The 20,856-nt window shown below is 39.7% G+C and overlaps 1 protein-coding gene across 2 annotated transcripts in view; it reads left to right on the forward strand.

Moving 5' to 3' along the window:
- The window catches only part of RB1 (RB transcriptional corepressor 1), an 80,090-nt gene that overhangs the window by 19,656 nt on the left and 39,578 nt on the right, over positions 1 to 20,856 (forward strand). For both annotated transcript variants that reach the window (XR_007379260.1, XM_048957327.1), the window contains exons 9-17: positions 652 to 729; positions 3,162 to 3,271; positions 4,573 to 4,650; positions 9,225 to 9,312; positions 10,051 to 10,167; positions 10,856 to 10,912; positions 10,995 to 11,026; positions 11,105 to 11,181; positions 11,275 to 11,477. Coding sequence is in view for 1 of the 2 variants with exons in the window: in XM_048957327.1 (XP_048813284.1) it covers positions 652 to 729; positions 3,162 to 3,271; positions 4,573 to 4,650; positions 9,225 to 9,312; positions 10,051 to 10,167; positions 10,856 to 10,912; positions 10,995 to 11,026; positions 11,105 to 11,181; positions 11,275 to 11,477 (840 nt within the window). In the remaining variant the exon portion in view is untranslated. The remainder of the gene's footprint in view (positions 1 to 651; positions 730 to 3,161; positions 3,272 to 4,572; positions 4,651 to 9,224; positions 9,313 to 10,050; positions 10,168 to 10,855; positions 10,913 to 10,994; positions 11,027 to 11,104; positions 11,182 to 11,274; positions 11,478 to 20,856) is intronic.

Below are 20,856 nucleotides of genomic sequence, written 5' to 3' on the forward strand. Positions count from 1 at the left end.
TTTCCCAGTTTAGTTCCTGCAGAGGATTATATGCTAAATGCTTACAATTGGAGTGGGTCCAGAGGAAGGTCACAAGGATGATCAGAGAGGGCTGGAGCACCTCCATTATGAGGACAGTCTGAGAGCTGGGGCTTTTCAGCCTAGAGCAGAGAAGGCTCCAGGGGGACCTTTGTTAAAGCCTTCCAGTACCTGAAAGGGGTCTACAGGAAAGCTGGGGGGGACTTCTTATAAAAGCATATAGTGACAGGACAAGGGGAAATGGCTTTAAACTGGAAGAGGGTAGATTTAGACTACCCTCTCTAAATAGGAAGAAATTCTTTACTGTAAGGGTGGTGAGACACTGGAACAGGTTGCCCAGAGAGGCTGCTTCCTCCCTGGAAGCATTTAAGGCCAGACTGGATGGTGCTTTTAGCAACCTGGTCTAGAGGGAGGTGTCCCTGCCTATAGCAGGGGGTTGGAACTAAATGATCTTAAAGGCCCCTTCCAACCCAAACCGTGCTATGATTTAACTAAGTTTGGGGTACACAGGCAATTTCATTTTTATTTTCTTAAAACAGTGTCTCAGTTAGTTGACTGATTTCGAAACATGAAAGCAGGATATGCGTGGCTGCCTCTATGCATTTCTAATGTTGTTCTCTTTCTTATTTTCAGGTAAAAAATGTGTATTTCACAAGCTTTATTCCTTTCTTGAATTCTCTTGGTGTTGTAGCCTCAAATGGATTACCAGAGGTAATTGGAGTAATTTAAGATAGTTTAACAACAGTGCTTGACTTGATGCCAGCTTGCTTAAGGTTTGCTTTATGCGTTAAATGAAGTTCTAATAGGCTCTTCTGAAATCATTTGGCAAAAATGCATTGTTTTTCAGGAATGTAACTTAACCAGGGGTTCCAGGATTCATGGATTACTTGTAATTTTTACACTTGAATCTGCTAAGTGAATTTCCTGAGATCAAGCCAGTGGTTTTGCTCAAAGCAAAGCATGGCATAAGATCTGAATATCCATGATCTTGCTGAGGCCATTAATCTACGTTAGAACCATTACAGTGTCAAATCTCTAAAGTCAGTCTACAGATGCGTTTGACCTACCTCTGTGCAATTGTATGCAAGAGTAAGCTTTAGTAGATAACCTCTTGTAAAGTAATTACGTGCATTATTCTTTAAGGAGTGGGTTTAGCTGTGCCTCATGTTGCTGTGGTGATGTGAGAATAGGCAGCTGTGACAGCAGGTATGCCAGGTGCATCTTTTGTTCAGTTTCACAGTATCTTGAGTGGGAAACAAAATACAAGAGCCACTAAATGTCTTAATCTTTTTTAGGATCAGTGCAATATCACGTCAACATATTAACATTTAGATCAGCAGTCAGATGAGCTTTTGTATGTGGGTAGGCATAGCTTGGAAGCCCTGTATGAACTACCAGGCAAGGATCATTATAAAGCTTATTAGCCAGTCAGTGCTGCACAACTTAGCATAGTACCAAAACAGTTGTCTAAGACTGCTGATAGAAGATTCTACAAAATGATATTTGAAAAGATGTCCCGTATCACAAATCTTTCTGCTGCCACTTAAGTGTCTGGTGGATGTTGTAAAACCAAAGCAGGAAGATGCAGATATATTTCACAGAGGTAGCCAGTCCATGTCAGTAATAGCTGAGTTACTTGGTACAATTGCTAATAACATGAGATGTTTTTCATTAAAAACAACAAAAACCCACTGAGGTTCTAGTAAAGTTTAATGTTGTTTCCAAAACAAAAAAAGCTTTTGGCACTTGCTGTTAGTATTTCAATTGTCTTCACTGCATGCTTGATGGTCAAACTTTACAAACGAATGAATTAATGAATGAATGAATTGAGAACTTGTATTCTTGACTGAAGATTTCTCTCCAGTTAGCACCATGCAGCAATTTGGTATAGGAGCAGTTGTTTTTTGCAGTTTTTGCAGAAAGAATCTGAAGTATATAAAGTTGGCAGGGGGGTTGGTCTCGATGATCTCTAGAGGTCCCTTCCAACCCCTACAATTCTGTGATTGTGTGAAAGTTAATAGAATACTGAAATACTTAACAAAAGGAACACGTAAGCCATTAGGAAGGTAATGATAAGATAATGAATTTTTCCTAATGAAAAAATTAAAGGTGATGGGAATCTAAATATATCAATAACATCAAACTTCCAATCATGGAATTGATTTGGTGCAAATTTGCTTGGCAAAGATGAAAGAAGGGATGAGGAGCAAAGCTGTGGAGGAGATGCCTGAAGCTTGTTTTAGCTTGGGGCTGCTGCATGACTCATTTTGTTTCTTATGCACTCTTGCCTGTCTCTGTAGCTGGAACATGACAAAGTGCAGCACCATGTAGTGTGTTTAAGGGTTTAGGGAACAGATAATGGAGTTGACTGATTGCTCCTGCAGGAGCACAACAGCAGACTTGAAGTGGAAAGGTGGTATCAGGCTCCAGTTAAAAATTCTGTACTTTCAGTTAGTGTTAGTCACTGAGAAAATAACCTCACAAACTTTTCTTGCAAAATGAAGTCATACCAATGTGGGATCTGATTGGCTAAGATGCTTTAAAAAGAATCATAATTTTAAAAAAGAAGGATGTAGGATAATGGTTTGGTTTTATATAACTTATGTCACTTAAGAACAACATCAATACAAATATTAACATGTAATGAGAAAACTGTTTTTACACTTAGAACAAGATGACTTGATTTTGGATCTCTGCTTTCATCTGCAAACCAGCAGTGATGGAGGCCTAGTGGATTGTCTAGCAGCTGTTCAAAGGACACTCGTTTTACATTTCTTGTCCTTGGAGACACTTTTTTTTTTCTGGAAGGAAAGACTTAAAAGCTTGGAAACATTAGTTTGATTTGCAGGTCTACATCTTCTACTCCAGATATTTTTAGCTTGTTTACAGTATGAAGAGCTATGTATCTTCAGATGTCTTATGATCTTGGATTGTTCTCTCTTACAAAAGGCTACCTTTGTTTGTGCATGGGAACAATGGTTTTTCCTCTGGATATGCTTCAGCTGTTTGTATAAAAAGTGACTTTGAGGCTTCCAAGGTTACTCTGAGTTTCAGCACTATTCAATTGTATTAATGAGTTAGTAGTAGATTACATTATTCAGTAAATTTGTTCCTACTAAATGTTTTTTGAAATATTTTTCAAGGTTGACGTTCTCTCAAAACAATATGATGAGCTTTATCTCAAAAACAAAGATATTGATGCAAGATTATTTCTGGATCGTGATGAAACTCTACAGCCTGATGTTATAACATGGTAATATTTTCACCTACTGCTTCTGTATTTTAGTAGAAGGTGTGGATTCATGGATATGTTTTTTTCCTTCTGTGCTCTTAAGTGATCTTTGTATCCTGTTGATATTTTATGTTTGTAGTTCAGCTAAGATATTTTTGGCATCACTATCCTTGCTTTACATTACATTAAATAATCAGAAAGTAATATGAAAATTGTACTTCAGTTCTTGGGCAAGCCTCTGTAGTCCAGTGGCAGCTGAGGAATCACAAAGAGAAGGAGGCTACATGCTAGTTGTTATGTCCAAGAATGTGTTATGGCTCTGGGGCCAGCTGGGTCCTTGCTGTCAAACTCTTTCCTAAAACTGGCCGGTGATGCATGTAAGCAGCCTGCTGGGAATGCTCCTGAGTCCGCTCTGACTTCTGACTTTGTACACAGAAATCATTTGGGAATAGCAGCTTTCATTGAACAAAAGTCTGCCACTGACAATTTAACAGAATAAACAGTTGAGTGCTGATGCCTGGACGCGTTCCCTGGTGCTGCTGAGTGATACAGATGTATCTGAATTTTCTTAGTCCTACTGTAAAATATCAGTGGTTGCTGATAATGTAACATTTCTGTAACGTCATGTAATGTTTGCTCATTGTGTAAGAGTGTGACTTTATCTATGCTAGAAAAACATATTAATTTAAAACTGGATAAAAATGAAGCTGTATGTAATATAGAACTAGAAAATGTCTGAGGCTCTTAGGGCCAGCAGGGACAGCCAGAGCAGGTGCCCAGGGCCATGTCCAGGCAGCTCTGGAAGATATCCAAGACCCCACAACCTCTGTCGGACTGTGCCAATGCTGTGTCACCTGCACAGCACAGAAGTGCCCTTGGTGTTCAAAGAGAACCTCCTGTGCTCTCATTCATGCCCATGGCCCCTGATTTTGGCATTGGGTGCCACTGACAGAGCCTGGCTTTGGCCTCTTGGCACCCTCCCTCAGGGATTTATGGTCATTAAGATTTCCCTGTCTCCTCCAGGATGGGTACTCCCAGGTCCCTCAGCCTTTCCTCATTGGAGGAAATGTCCTGTATTAGCTCCACATTTAAATTAAATTGTTACAAATAAAATTCTAGAAAAGAATAAAGTTTGAAGAAAACTCTGGAGGTCATCTAGTCCAACATCTTATTCAAAGAGATCTCCTTAGCAACATAAATTACATTATTCTAGATCTTCAAAAATGTTTCAGAGCCTTTTTTTGTGTTGATCAATAAGCTTTTTGCAGAAGACATTCTTGTGTTACTTTAACGCTTCATAAGTTTATTTTCCATTTCCATAGCTCACAGTTGGAAAGAACACCAGGAAAAAATAATCCAGATGAGGAGGTTAATCATGTACTTCCACAGACTCCTGTTCGGTATGATTTTTTCACTTAAGTTGTGTTGTGTTTCTATCCTAACTTGAAATACCCTGAGTGTAGGTGGTTTTTGTTTGTTTTTTATAAGACAGAACCTAGTTCTGCTTACTAGAGAGTAGTGAGCACGTACTTAGGGATGCCTGGAGTCTTCAGTTCCTGGTTAAGTTGTTGGAAAACAGTTTTTTACTGAACTGTAGCGTGTGGTATGTGTAAAATAGTTCACTATATTTGTTAATATGAGAATGAAAGTTTATACTTTCAAGCTAGTACTTCTATAAAGTGATATTCTCATCCTTTTCCATCTTCATTCTAGCTCTAGATCTTCGTGGCTTTGTTTCCATATACTAAACTTTGTATGCACGTGCATTTCTTCTCCCATGATCTTTTCTTTCTAGTGTTCTTACCTCTTGTATTTGGGAAGATGAACATTTCTGAGTACTGATATATTCTGGTCTGTTGAGGAACAGATATAGCAGAAACGTGGTATTGATTGCAGTCCAGTACAGAAGAACTGCAAGAATCACAGAACTGTAGGAGTTGGATGGGACCTCAAGAAATTGAGTCCAACTCCCCTGTTAAAGCAGGTTCCCTACAATAGGTCACATAAGTAGGCATCCAGATTGAATATCTCCATAGAAGGAGACTCCACAACCTCTCTGGGCAGCCTGTTCCAGTGCTCCATCACCCTTACCATGAACAAGTTCTTCTGCATGTTAGTGTGGAACTTCCTGTGTACAAGTTTCAAGCCATTGCTCCTCATCCTATCACTACACACTTCTAAGAAGAGCCTGCCCTCATCTATTTGCTTCCCACCTCCCTTTAGGTATTTGTAAACATAAATCACATCTCCCCTCAGTCGTCTTTTCCCCAGGTTGAACAGATCCAGGTTAGCCTTTCCTCACGTGGGAGATGCTCCAGGCCCCTTATCATCTTTGTGGCCCTCTGCTGGACTCATTCTAGGAGATTCCTGTCTTTTTTTGAAGTAGGGAGCCCAGAGCTGCACCCAGTGTTATAAAAGTGGCTTCATTCATCAGGGCAGAGTAGAGAGGGAGGATCACTTCTAAGCTTGAGTTCAAGTTAGCCAAAGAGGAGGAGACTTGTGTGTATCATTTTTCCCCTGTGCCAAGCCACTTGTTGGCAAATTAGTATGATGCTGCCCAGTAGTGAGTGCTTAGAAATTCCTGGTGCTCAAGAACTAATCAGCTGCACCATTGCAATGTTGTGTGCTGTGGGGATGAACGTGGAAATGTTTGTAGAAGCAGTTGTTCCAGAGGTGTCAGCTTTAGTAAAATGTGACAGTGAGGTTCCTTTTCTGTGCTTGCTGTATAAATGCCTTGCACTCTAGCATTTTGTAGAGATGAAAGTCGTACGTAAACATAGTATTTTAATTTATCTTATTCTCAAATTACCTAAAATACTTTTGCTTTGTTTTTAAAGAAAACAATAAACTTTTAACAGTATAAGTGTGCTTTTGAAAGAATGAACTGGACCCTACATTTATGCAAAATCTGCTAAATATTGTCTAAATTGAATTGTTTAACAAGAAGATCATTGACAGCAAAGGCTATTTCTCACAAATAGCTTGTTACTAATGTATTTGGTTATACTTGCTTAAACAAAAACCTCTATTAGCCAAACATCTGTCACGGTGTTAAGTTCTTAACATGGAAATCTTTGTTGAAGTCCAGAAGTAGCAAGTTTCCACAGTCAGAATTTGAAATGTGCTAACCAACTCTGATCACAGAATCACCTGAGTAGGAAGGGACCCATGAGGATCTCTGAGTCCAACCCCTGACTTCACACAGCATCACTCAACAATCAGACCTGATGTCTGAGGGTGCTGTCCAAATGCTTCATGATCTCCAGCAGCTCCTTGTCCCCTGCCCTGGGCAGGCTGTTCCATTCCCACCACCCTCTGGTGCAGACCCTGTCCCAGCCCATGCTGTTCCCTCAGGCCTGTCGCTGTCACACAGAGCAGAGCTCAGCGCTGCCCCTCCGCTCCCTGCAAGGAGCTGCAGGTGCCATCGGGCCTCCCCTCAGCTCCTCTGCTCTGGGCTGAGCAAACCATCTTTGTTAGCCCTCCTTTGAACACCTTCCAATAGTTTTATGTCCTTGTTATACTGTGGTGCCCAGGGCTGCATATGGTACTCATTCATATTCTGTTTAGCCAGACTTCATGTATTCCAAAAATGCTGCTAATTATGACAGTCCAAGTGGAGGCTTGTTAATCAGCAGTAACTGTGGCTGTAGCAACCTGTTTTTCATAAAGCATGGGGCTGTCACTAGATGGCAGTAAGCCTTTGATCACCAGTGCAGAATAGGAAGTCTATAAATCACAGAATCACAGAATGGCCTGGGTTGAAAAGGACCACGCTGATCATTAAGTTTCAACTCCTCTGCTATGTGCAGGGTCACCAACCAGCAGACCAGGCTGCCCAGAGCCACATTCAGCCTGGCCTTGAATGCCTCCAGGGCATGGGAGGATGCATCCACAACCTCCTTGGGCAACCTGTTCCAGTGCTTCACCACCCTCTGTGTGAAAAACTTCCTCCTGGTATCTAACCTAAACCTCCCCTGTCTCAGTTTAAAACCATTCCCCCTTGTCCTATGGCTATCCACTGTTGTAGATTGATCTAATTAAAGTTACAATGAAAGAGCCATATTTATTACTTTGTCTTCTCATAGCATCCTTTTTCTGGAACTAGACATCTAGGACCTGCTTTTAGGACTCCTGAATTTTGTGAGAACATAATTTTCTTCAGTGGATTTGCGTCTTGTCTTTTATGTAAAAAATCAGTAGAGCAAATCACAGAATTGCAGGGGTTGGAAGGGACCTCTAGAGTTCATAGGGTCCAACCTCTTGCCCATGAAGTCACACGGGGAGGCATCCAGATGGGTCTTAAATATCTCCAGGGAAGGACACTCCACAACTCTAAGGGCAGTGCACTGCAGTGCTGCATCACTCTGACAGTAAAGAAGTTCTTCCTTGTATTAGAATGAAACCAATGGGTGCAAGTACTGGTTCAATGCATCAGGAGGATGGACTGCGTGATTTCATTCTAATTTTTTTAATCATCCTTGTACTTGTCATTTCTAGAGCTTTGGTAGAGGTGTTTTTACACTTCTGTGTTTCAGCAATAGGTTAAGGAGTAATGCATCTTTGAACTACTATAGTCGTAATAACTGAATGTTTTTTCTATGTTCACTGTGTTTGGCTCACATCAGTCAAAAACTGAGGCTAAACAGTGCTGAGATTTAAAATAATAAATTAATCGGAAAGTAATGAAACCACTGAAAGAATCAAACACTTTTTTTAGAGGAAGAAAAATCATTATTATAATCTTTCAGAAAGAGGAGAAACTTAATGATACTGCTTAATACAGAACTTGAATTCAGGTTTTGTGGTAATGGATACACGATTGGTTCCCTGTACTTGTGTGAATAACCAAGACAGGACAATCCATGATGTCCCCAAAAGCTGGAAATATGGACTGTTTGAGTGCTGCTCAAGCACATATCTTAGTGTCCCATATGGGAAAATCTTTGTTGTTCATATTTTCCCACATATCTGTATTTCAGTCATCTGAATAACGTGGACTGTTTGAGAAGAGACTGTGCTTTCTTATCTTAGAATAACGATCCTTCAGAAAGTTATGAAGTGTTTGTCATCAGGATTTCAGTTTTAGAGAAGAGTGAAAAATGCCTCCTTCAGAGAGATGCGTTCACCCTAACAGAACTTAATATGGAATAAACAAAGATCTTATGCATTTGTCCTAAGTATATTTTTATTTTTTAAACTATAGCTTCTCTAAAATACTGTTGTTACTTTTGTTACTTGGCTTAGCTTTACAAAGTTAGCTTCTGGTCTAAACTTCTAGTTATTCCATTGGATATCAATCAGTGGATATTGCTTGTATTTTTGAATCTGGTTTTAGCAAGAAAGCTGTAGTAAGAAATGAAAATAATACATGGAGGTGTCATCCAATACTTCAGTGCTTCCTATTTCATAAAATATAATATGTATTTTTGGTCCACTCTTCATTTAGCCTGTAAAGAAATTGTTCTACTTTGTAAGGAGATATTTGCATTTCTCAGGAACACTGAAAAGCTGATTTAATGTACATATCCTTTTCCCCATCCATAATGCTTTACAAGTTAGGAAGGTTTTCTATTTATGATCTTTCTACCTTCTGTATCTGCAGGTAGGTCAGAATTAGTATTTCAGCAAATTACTGCCTTCCTATTGGAAGCAAAAAGGACTGAAGTTAACAATTTTGTTTGGTTTTGTTTTGACATGATTTTTGGTTCAGATCTGTGGAGGGAGAGGGCTGCTAATATTCTCATGCCGTATCCAATGGGAACATCTGCAGCTCTACCTCTAAAAGTTGTTGTTTTTTTTTTAAATGAAGCAACATTGCTTTAAAAAGACTGTGTTGTCTCATGAATAGATAGAAAGAGCTATGTTTTAACGCTTCTTTCTTACTGCACTTATGAACTTAAGAGTTGAAACAAAAGTCATCTTCATTCACCAATCTTTTGTATTATTGATGGATTTTTTTTTTTGTATTTTTCAGGGCTGCAATGAATACTATTCAGCAATTGATGATGATTTTGAACTCGGCAACTGATAAACCATCAGATACTCTCATTGCATATTTCAATGTAAGTGACTTGAAGAAACTTGTGAAAAATTACCAGTCATTTAAAACTTATGCACAGAGATCTGACACGTTTTGGCAACTCCTTTATTACAAACATTTCTGAACAAGTACATTTTAATTAGGATTGTTTAATTACTTTTATTTTTGAAGGCATTTGTATCTTAACTGATGTGCACTGGAAACTTGTAGATCCTTAAATCTTTTTGTTACTGCACTAAATATTAAGGCTTATGTACGTATTGGATGGAGAAACAGGGAAATACAAAGAGGACATACAGAAAGAGGAGGAGGAGGAGGATATATCCATACATGATCTCTCATGTTCCCAGTCAGAGATTTAAAGATATTTTTAACTTGAAAGACAGTAACATACTTGGTACTACTTGTAAGTTGAGTTAGCTAATTACTGGCAAGATATTAAGTTGCAGTTTATTGAAAACTGTTAACAAAATATATATGTATATATTATATACATTTATACATTATATTATGTGTGTATATGTATATATATAAATATATATATATTATATACCCTATATTATGTGTGTATTTGTATGTATGTATTTAATATTATATATAATATCTTAAATACTCCACTCTGATTTATGCTGATGAGGTAACTAAGAGAGATGCTACCAGGTCTAGCAAGATTAATTTGATTAAATCATTGAAGTGCTTTGGAAATAAAACACTTTCCTTGCCTTTCCTTTCCCTCTCATCTTTTCCTGTACTTGACTAGAATTGCACAGTGAACCCTGAAGACAGTATCCTGAAAAGAGTGGAAAGTCTTGGCCACATCTTCAAAAAGAAATTTGCTGAAGCAGTTGGACAGGGATGTGCTGAGATTGGTTCACAGGTAAGTAGCATTTTGATTATTACTCATTTGAACTCTCTTGGTGCTGGCTAATGTGTGACCTTACTCACTGCCTTGTCTTCAGCGAAGATTAATAATAAAAAATACTAATCCTTTCAAGTTGAGGAATGGATATGCTTCTCTTCTAATGCTCTGTGAAGATAGCATTTAACAAGTGGTTCTTAATATATAAGATTGGATGGGGAAGAGGTATGCTGGAAATAGTTTGGTGAAGAATGGGAAAATTGATGGGCAAAATACATGCAATGGAAGGCATGCTGCCATTCATTAAAGTAATGTTAACCTAGAAATCTACAGTATTCTTTACATTTACTGCCTTATAAGACCAGTAGGCCAGCTGTGTTTTCTACAAGCATTCTTCTGGAAAGCAATTCCAACATGTTTGTACTCTACATTCTCTTGTGTATCAGCATCACTTTTTATCCTGTTAGCCCTGACTTGACATAAACCCTTGATTAATTGATCTTCCCATGGTTGAAGTAGTCACAAAGCTTTTTAGGTATCTCTGGTACTACTGGCAATTGGAGCTGAGGAGAACAAAGTTCTCTATTGTAGCTCTTCCAAACAAACAAACAAACCCAAACAAGCAAAAACAAAAAACCAAACCAACAAACATAGTATTCTTGATTTTTAAATTTTATTTTTTTCTTTTTTCCCTCCTTTCTGATAGAGATACCAGCTTGGAGTACGGCTGTATTACAGAGTAATGGAGTCTATGCTGAAGTCGGTAAGTTTAGCACTGATAGCTTTGTACTGGCATTGCATTTTTGAATCCTGAAAATAATCAAAGCTTGATTTATATATCTCAGGAAGAAGAGCGCCTCTCAGTGCACAATTTTAGGTATGTGCCAACAACTGATTATTATGACCTGTTATTTTATTGTTGGGATAAGTATTAATGATTTCCTTTTCCCTTTAGCAAACTTCTGAATGATAACATCTTCCACACATCTCTTCTGGCGTGTGCTCTCGAAATTGTCATGGCTACATATGGCAGTAAGTTGAATCCAAAGTGCTAAGGAACAAACAAGGAAAACGTGAGAAGTGAAAGAGTGCAATGCTCTTAATAATTATCTGCTTTCCTTGCAGGAACTGCTTCACAGAATGATGGTACCAGTGCTGAAACAGATTTGTCTTTCCCGTGGATTCTCAATGTATTTGATTTAAAAGCTTTTGACTTCTACAAGGTGATTGAAAGTTTCATTAAAGTGGAGCCAAGCCTAACAAGGGACATGATAAAGCATCTGGAACGCTGCGAACATCGCATTATGGAATCTCTTGCTTGGCAATCTGTAAGTAATGTTTTAAAGCACTATTTGTCCTTGTATGACATGCAAATCTAGGAAAAAAAATACACCTAGATATATGAAAGAAGTTCTAGTGTTGGTGAGATGTGCTTCTAGCAAAGTAAATTACAAGAGCTAAAGAAGATCAGTTTTAGCATGTCTTCAGGTTTTGGGAAGAAAAGGCTGTATCAGAGCAGAAGACTGTATCATAGAGCAGCTTAGCACTGCTGAATTTCATGCCAGCGTCTTTCATTATTCTGGCATGGATATTAAGGGTAATAATGCCCATAAATAGTATTTTGGTGCCAGTAGACAAGGCACCATTCTACATAAGAGCATACATTCTATGCTCTTATATGTAAACTTTATCCAGTTTTTAGTCCACTTGACAGGAAGGCATTAATTCTGTGCATCCGATATGATTGTTAATAGTACTTAAAATGCTGATTCTCATTGTAACTTGCAGTTAAATTCCTTTAATGTTTTTGAATGCCATTAAAAGCATTCTGGTAGGTTGGTTTTTGTGTTTTAGGCTGAATCTCGGTAAATCAACTGCTGTTTCTTTATACTGTGTCTTACTTATGTACCAAAAATGCTATAAATGCCACAAAACAGGAGATTATAAAGACTGCTGACAGAACGACACGAAGTGACCATTTAAGAACCCATCTGATAGCTTGTAGATCTGGGAAATCCAAAGAACACAATATGGCATAACTAATATGGTATTCTAACTGTGAACCAAGTTTGTGTATGATTTTGGTTAATGCATAATTTAAGCTTCAAGTTCTCCAGTACTGGTGATACTTTACCAGTCTGTGGGGTTGTACTGGATTCCAGGAACAGCATTGTTGAGTCTGAGCCACAAGAGCAGCATTGTGAGCTCAGGCTTTTAGTTAGGGAAAGCACACTGGCCTCTTTGTTACATGAAAGCAATTGCCATGCTTCAAGGTGAATCTGGTCAACCTGCTACGCTAAACAGCCTGTTTCATTTGATTTCCCTTACCAGCAGTCAGTGGACATGAGTGAGGCAGCTTCTTGAATATACTCTGTCAGGAAGGGGACCTTTTCATTACTGGACTAAGACTTGTGCATCTGGCTCTGTGCTCATTATTGTGTCACTTATGTGCCCCAGCATTTCTGATGCAGTCCTGTAACTGTTGCACCACACTTTTTTTTTTTTTTCCCCCTCTGCTTTCACATCTTTGAACTCTTGGTGAATTGCATGTGCTTCTCCACTGCTGAATGCAGGTTTTTTTTTTTTGAAAAAGACTGCCTGAAAGCTCTTGAAGATTGAGAACCTTGCACCAGAGCTTACAGAAGCAGGGTAAATGAGGAACTTTGCTCAAAACGTTTAAAGAATACTTACTTGAGAATTTTAGTGCTTGGAGGATAAAAGCAGAGATACAAATACTGAAGTTTTACTCTCCACAAGCAGAAATTGGCTTCTGACACCTCATATAGACTGGTTTGATGTCAGCTTTATCATAAGCAGCAAGGCTTTTATCTACCAATTTCTACTCAGTAATCCAAGCACAGCATGCAGATAATCTGATTCAGATTTGGTCTTTCAAACTGGAGAATCCATAACACAGTGTTTTCAGTATTTAATCTATTGTCTTGAGTTGCCTGAGGTGTTTAGTGCTGTCTTGGAGTGGCTTATACAGCTTATTTCAGTGGCTGCTAGTAGGTATCTATAAAATTGTAAAAGCACTTACTTTGTTACATTCTCATATAACGCTTGGCCACTACTTAAAACAGAGCTAAGAATTTGTTGATGATAGAGGAGGGGGTAAAAAGAAGTGTGCAGTCTGTGCTCTCCTCTTTGTTACTGGCAGGCTCATCACTAGAGGGCACAGCAGGGCTCTCAAAAATGGAGGGTAGCTGGCGCTGACAAGCAGTTATGTGCTTGCTGCAACAGGACTGTACAGGTACCCTGTGACTCTATGTTGGCTTCTGTGGCCTCTTTATAGAAGGTTTCCTTCAGCATTGCTGTCCATCCCTGTCTTCCTCATCTGTTATGTAAAGCATTTGAATAAATATCTTAATTCTTGCAGGTGTCTTGTAGTTTACAGTGAACTGAAATTGTGAATGTAACTTAAAGAATACTTCAAGTATGCTAGTGCTACATACAAAGAGTACAAAAAAAAGTTGATGTATCTGAATCCCGTTAGGTGTTATAGCTGCCCATAAGGGAAAGGTTGCAAGTATTAACCAGTCTACACGTGCATAAGCAACCTGAAGATGAAAGATGTTCCATGACAGGAAGGGTTGGACTAGATGATCTTTAAGGTCCCTTCCAATCCAAACCATTCCTTTAGTCTCTGACCGATGTAATGGTAGTTCAGGAGAGGAGTAGTGAAATGCTGGTAGTGCTAATATCTTGCTATGTTTTGGGTAATTGCAGTGTACATCATAAGGCTACAAACAAACTTCAGGGTTTTTTCTAGTACGGAATATCCATCGTTGCCTCACATATTGACTATTACAGCAAATAACCTACGTAACTGCCAGTTGCTATATTGCCAAGGCTAGCTGGTTAATTAACATTCAGGTTTAGACTACTCAGGTGCAGTTTGGACCCCGTCATGTAAGAATGGCATAGAACTGTTAGAATCCAAAGGAGGGCTATAAAGATGAGGAAGGGTCTGGAGGGAGAGAGGTTTGAGGGGCTGCTGAGGTCCCTTGGTGTGCTGAGCCCAGAGCAGAGGAGCTGAGGGGAGGCCCGATGGCGGCTGCAGCTCCTCACAGGGAGCGGAGGGCAGCGCTGAGCTGTGCTCTGTGTGACAGCGGCAGGGCCCGAGGGTCTGCACCTAATCAAAAGGAGGACATTTTTCAATGGCAGAAGTCTGCTAAAGGTTTTGGATTTCCTCAAAAGATTCAGCTAGTGAATGAGTGGTGATTTATTGTATTCCTCTGGTGTGTTCCCTGGATGATATCTCCGTATACTGTTGTGCAAGATGAAAAAAGTGTAATCTTAATTAGTAATTTCCTCCAGAAATAGTATGTAAGTTGAGACATACTTCGTAAATGTCTCTTACCTCCAGATACTATAAAGTAGGAGAGTGGCTAGGTAACTTATGCTTAGTTATAATGCTTATCTTACAAGTGATTGCTTAGGTTTAATTCTAATCAAATTGCCTGATATGTAAACATGAAGGAATCTTAAGAGGATTAATGTTTTCTAATATTCCTAGAGAATATATTTCCTTGAGAAGGTGTTATACTCTGAAGTAAGCATGTGGAACTTAGGCAAAACAAACAAACAAAAAAGCCCCCTGTATTTCGGTCTAGTTCTTACCTTCCCTTACAGGCAGAATTGTTCATTAGGGCGTTTGTCTGCTCTTGGGAAGTCAAGTGTATTGTCTGTGTTTGTCCAGTTTTTCTGCTTTCCAAAAGCTGACTGCTTTTGGAAGCAAGACTATAATGTGAGATCTGAAGGGACGGGGAAATTGAAGAGAGAATAGCAGAATTTATTGGAGCTTTACTTGTTGGAGAGTTTTCATGAGGAAAAATGCTTTGCATAATTTCTCTGAAGAAAAGCTCTTAAGAGTTCATCTAACCTTTATCTGACTTTGGAAGCTATATGCAGTGAATGTGAAAGATTGTATTTGAAGATAATATTTTGCTTCTTTGCTAGTCTGCATTAATATGTTTATTGCTTTTTGCACTGCTAGTTGATTTAGTTGTCCGTCCATCAGAAAAGAGATCAAACGTTTCCTTTCTTTTTAGGAAAAAAGAAATAATAAAAACAACTACCAAAAAAAGCCACCCCCAAATAGTGCAAAAATATGGAAAAGTCTTCTCAGTAATATTTAATTTTGAAAAGGGGCAAATGTTGACACTAATGATAGGGAAAGTATTTCATTTTCTTTAAATCTTAATTGAACCCTAAAGTTAGAAGCTGCTTTTATCCCATTAAAAGTTATTCACAAATGAGGTTGTGATGCTTACAGATGCAGATTATATGCAGACCAATTTGCTACATATTTTTTTATTCATAAAGTATACCAAAATATCTGTATATTTAACTGTAGAGCATTTGTGCCTCATCTCATTAAAATATTTAGGGCACTGCTTACATTTGGTAACTTTATTTAAAGGAACTAAAATTACTTTAGATTCAAAAATAAAAGTGTCTGTACCCCTTGATTCATTTTTATCTTATTGATATAAGTACGTTTTAAACCTCGGAATAGTTTGTCTGTTTCGCATGAGATGAAGCCAGCCTGGGAGCTCACATTCAGCCTTTTCTGTCAAACTGATCTCTCCTTGTGGCCAGTTTATAAAAGGAATTGTTTGAATATCTCAGATTAAGGCCATATGAATGCATTCCTGGATCTTTGAGTTTCCCTTAGGGAAAGCCCTGTTAGCTGCTCCACTGTGTGTTTGACCTGAGTGTTGCTGCTTGCTGCAGTGAATTCAGAAGAACCAGGAAAGAACAGGCTTTCAGTGCCAGTAAATCAGACACAAAATCTATCAACCTCCACAGTCCATATTAAGAGAAAAACATCTGGCCCATCTAAAATGCATTTGTTTCTTGGGACAGCATGAGAAGAGAAGGCTCCGGGCAGACCTCATTGTGGCCTTCCAGTACTTGAAGGGAGCATATAAACAGGAGGGGGAATGGCTGTTTATGAGGATGGATAGCCATAGGACAAGGGGGAATGTTTTCAAACTGAGACAGGGGAGGTTTAGGTTACATATTAGGAGGAAGTTTTTCACACAGAGGGTGGTGATGCACTGGAACAGGTTGCCCAAGGAGGCTGTGGATGCCCCATCCCTGGAGGCATTCAAGGCCAGGCTGGATGTGGCTCTGGGCAGCCTGGTCTGCTGGTTGGTGACCCTGCACATAGCAGGGGGTTGAAACTGGATGAGCATTGTGGTCCTTTTCAACCCAGGCCATTCTATGATTCTGTGATTCTATGACTTAGCTGGTTTTTTTTTGCTGAATTATAACAGAAAGTCAACACCTGTAGAGTCTTTGTGATTCGTTCCTACAAATCCATCTGGTTGTGTTTCCTACCTCTCAGCCATGAACAGGGAGGGCCAGGCAATGCATTTTTCTGCTTTCATGCTGTTGGTACCTCTGCTTGAGGACTGTGCTTTCGTAAATGCCTTTCCACAGTTACAGCAGGTGAAGAGGACAGCATACATGTTTTATATCATGTTTGGCATACTTGAAGCCATACTTCAGTGCATCTACATAAGCATGAGGAGTCCAAAGGGCATTCCTTGGAGGACTGTGTTTTTAAAAGGTTACCTGGTAGCTTCTGTGGTTGGCAGATGAGGGAGACTACTGTGTTGCCCCCTGCAGCCCCACAGCAGCCCAGAAGGAATGGGGAAGCCTTGTGAGCTGGGCTAAATGGAGTTAATTCTCAGTCTCATTTTGGGTGCTAGGCTTTCTTTTTTGTGTGTGAGACAGATGAACTGAAGCAGTGCACTGCACTACAAGTGGTGACACCATAGACCTCTTTAAAGGTTTCTCTACCAGGTTATTCATCTTAAGAGTTAAAATATAATCTGAAGTAGGATAGTGAACTTGGTGGTGTGCTGCCAATCCCATCTGGGCTTGAACCAGGGCTGGAGCACAGTGCAGTGCTAGCTCAAGGCTTGGCAGCTACACTGTGCTCCATAGTGCTTCTCCTCCATCTGCACCTACTCTGTGGTTTCTATAGGCCAGCATTTGCAACGGCATTTGCAGTGCTGTTCTGTCACGTATCACAGATTTAACATAATTCAATGTTTGCAATATCTATTTGTCAACTAAATATGTAGTTAATGTTTGTATTCAGCTGCCTCATCCCACAGCAAAGACTACTGTTGGCTTTAAATTATGCAGCTCATTGTGGAGGAATTACCTTCCTGAAGAAAACAGCATATTCCCAGAGAATATATTTGTGTCATAAATATGACACACTCCCTGAGCTGGAATAACAGCAGAGCTACTTTGATCATGCAGTACAGAGACAAACATTAAACAAGCATGTCTAGGATTTATTTAAACACTGTTAGACAAATCCAGGTTAAGATGAAGCTGCAAGGAGATACAGGTTAAGTACCCATTAGTATTTAGTAGACAATAAGCTTAACTATGCAGCCCCTAGTCTTTGATTCCACAAGGACAGGGTTATTGTGGTGCTCCCCATACTCCAGCACTTGGTTTCTTAGATGCAGCATACAGTTTCCAGTTAGATTTCTGTGCTCCTTGTAAGGAGGAACTGAACATCTAAAAATGGAGGTTAGCTAATTATCCGGAGGGCATGGAACCTTCTTAGCAGTCTTTTCTGTTAGGTTTGTCTGAAGTCTTATACCTCCACCTCTGACGGTAGATGTCTACATGCAGTTAAGAAGTCCTCTCTTTGATGTATGTATCTTAAGTCATTCCTATTAAAATTGGAAGGAGAAATAGGAGTGGCCAATACCGTCAACGATTTGGATGAGAGGTTACTGGATGAATAACGTGCTGTTGGATTAGTGGACCGACCTTAAAACCTTTCTGATGGGCAGCCAAGCAAGGCCAAATGGTGAGGGAGGGAGTTTGAGGCTGCATCTATACGAACAGCCTGAAAGAGGCTGTGGTTCAGGTTTGAGCACTGCCTGGCAGCCATCTGCAGTATTCTTCTAGTGACTTGTTCCCTGGCTCCTTCTGGCTTTGTCAGCACTCTTCTGGACAATGCCCAGGCAAGGTGCAGGGCATGATGCAGATCACAGACTATTTTCTACTGCCGGTATGGATTAATGGGTGAGGAAGCTTCAACTGTGTGGGTGAAAGCTGTGCTTTGCTGCTTGCCCTCAAGGCCTTTGCACAGGCCCTGGCTCGTTATGTGAGCGACTACAAAGGTAGTCGTGGATTCAACCACACAAGTGACCTCAGCGCCGGCTCTGAGTCACACATTCTCACATTGTATCTCCTTCAGGTTCCAAGAACTGTACGTGTTCCTGCACAGCACTTGGCCTTTTTTTCAGCAAATCCAATCTGTGTCAGACATACTCTTTCTCGTGTCTACTACATTTTACCTTTCAAAGACTTTAGATGTGGGAATATCTGGTTGGTGCTGTAGGCACAAAAATGCTTGGCTTATCCAGAATGACAGCTCCTCACTGGCAGGAGGTGATTTACTTAGGGAGCTGTACTGGTGTGTAAAGGTAAGGCACCTAATGAATAGCAGGCATCAGATTGGTAATGTCCACAGGAACGATCTGCTGTGAGCTTATGGATTTTAGGTACCCAAAATACCCCGTCTCACTGTGGATGCTGATACAGACAGTGATTTCTAACTTTGAATCTTTGAGGGTTTTTCTTAAAGATCAAAAACTGTGCTAAGTGCCACCAAGTGACGCCATCCCACATGCTTGTCATGCTCCTGGGAGTTATGTTAGGAGACTGCAACTTTAACCTTAAAGAAGGAACTGAGAGTTGATTTGAGGTTTCCTGTCTGTACAAACTAAATATACTTGTTGCATTATGCGTGTGTTCCAGAAGTGTGTGTGATCACACATATCACATCAGACATCACTGCTGGTTAGCATGATAGTACTAAGGAATCATAGTGGTTGTGCTGCACGTACTTATTTTTATTTTTAAGGTTAAAAATTAGCTCTGACACTTCAGTTGTGACAAATGGGGCTAGAAAAGCTGGATTGCAGGGTTCAAACAAAACTCTAGCTTTTTAATTCCTGCCTTTATGATACTGGGTACATTCTTAGAAGTGAGATGGCTGCTTTTTCTGTGTGTATATACCATATTATTATGTGCTTTTTTTAGCTTAAGCAAATACATAAAATCAACTGTGTAATATACCTATGTGTATATAAAAATGATTTTTCTCACCTTCCTAGCTATCTAAAGAGTTGTCTTTTATAGAAACAATACTGTGCTTTTAGAGGCTTGAAACCTGCCTTAACAGTTGAAAGCAGACTGAAAAACCAGGAAGACTGCTGAATGGTAATCTTCACTCCAGTGTCTGCACCATCACTTTGAAAATCTGTTTTGCCACTCCTATGTATCGTGAGGATGACTCAAGCTGTTATTCATGCTTGGGTGTTCCCATCCAGCTAAATCCTCTAGGCTACTGGAATAGAAACCAGAACACCTAAAGCTGAGGTCTTGCATTTCCTGTATTTGTCCATTTTGGTAATATGCTCAATCCTTGGCAGGCACTTAAAAAGGGTATGAAGTGCTCACTAGGGTCGTGAAGTGTTGGTTATGCTAGAACCATATTATTGGATTTATCTGTTGCAGTAAAACCAAGGCAGCCCAACCCTTAAGATGCAATTTAGATTCAAGTACAAACATGGCCAAAGGGATTACCTAAGACATAGCAGCTATGCAATGTTCTCATTCTCTGAAGTTTGAATGCTTGTTCTTGAATATAGATTTCAGTTTTTCTCTGCTTCATCTACTGCTTTAAAGGGTAGAGGTGGCTACTGGGGCTGCATTTCGCATTGATGCCTGTGGTTTCCCTTTATGAAAACCATGTGCAAGTAAACGACCTGCAGACCGTAACTTTATGGTTGCAGAAGCAGGGGCTAGGTGACAGTGTGACTCAACTACAGCTGCAATAGCAAGCTGGGTTTTGTGCCCTGTGCAGCTTGCAGCTAGGTTGATTGCAATATGCAGATGCCCTGCTCTGACTGTTCTGATCCCTATGCAGTTTTAGCCACAGAAGTAAGACTTGGTTAGCATCATACCTTGCTTTTTAGTGGTTTTGTTTTTGTTTTTTTTTCCCCCTTAAGGTTGTCCCGATCACTAGTAATGTTTTAACCAGAAAAAGTGAAATAGCTTTCTGGGAATCATTGCTTTTCAGTTTCTGTACTGTTCAGTGTTTTGGTGACCATACCATGCCTGTAGGACTCCAATTTTCAGTTCTACTCTGTTTCTAGGCAGTATGAACTTCAGGTAGTATGAATTCATTCTGCAGCACTGCAATGTCTGCACTGCAGTGACTTGCACATCCATCTGGATGCCTACCTGTGTGACCTATTCTAGGGTACCTGCTTTAGCAGGGGGGTTGGACTCGATCTCTTGAGGTCCCTTCCAACCCCTGAAATTCTGTGACTTTGTTGAGATTTTCAAAGGTTGCCCACGAGGAAAAATATAAAATTCAGAGCAATGCTTACAGTTGTTTGATTTTGTAAACTCTGGCAGAATTGGGGGAAATTTAATGGTACTGTCACATAGAATGCAAAAGTAAACAATACACGGATTAAATTCTGCAGCTGCATCCCTGCTGCTCCCAACTTGGGTAGGCTTATGCTCTCAATCTTTGTAATTTTGTAAGTGTTTTGTCATTTGGTAGAATACAGATTTTCTTGGCTTGCATGTTTTTATGTGAGTCACGGTCCTCTTTAGTTATCAGAAGCTTACATTGTTCTTTCTATC

The sequence above is a fragment of the Lagopus muta genome, chromosome 1 (assembly GCF_023343835.1).
Source record: "Lagopus muta isolate bLagMut1 chromosome 1, bLagMut1 primary, whole genome shotgun sequence".
Lineage (NCBI taxonomy): Eukaryota > Metazoa > Chordata > Aves > Galliformes > Phasianidae > Lagopus > Lagopus muta.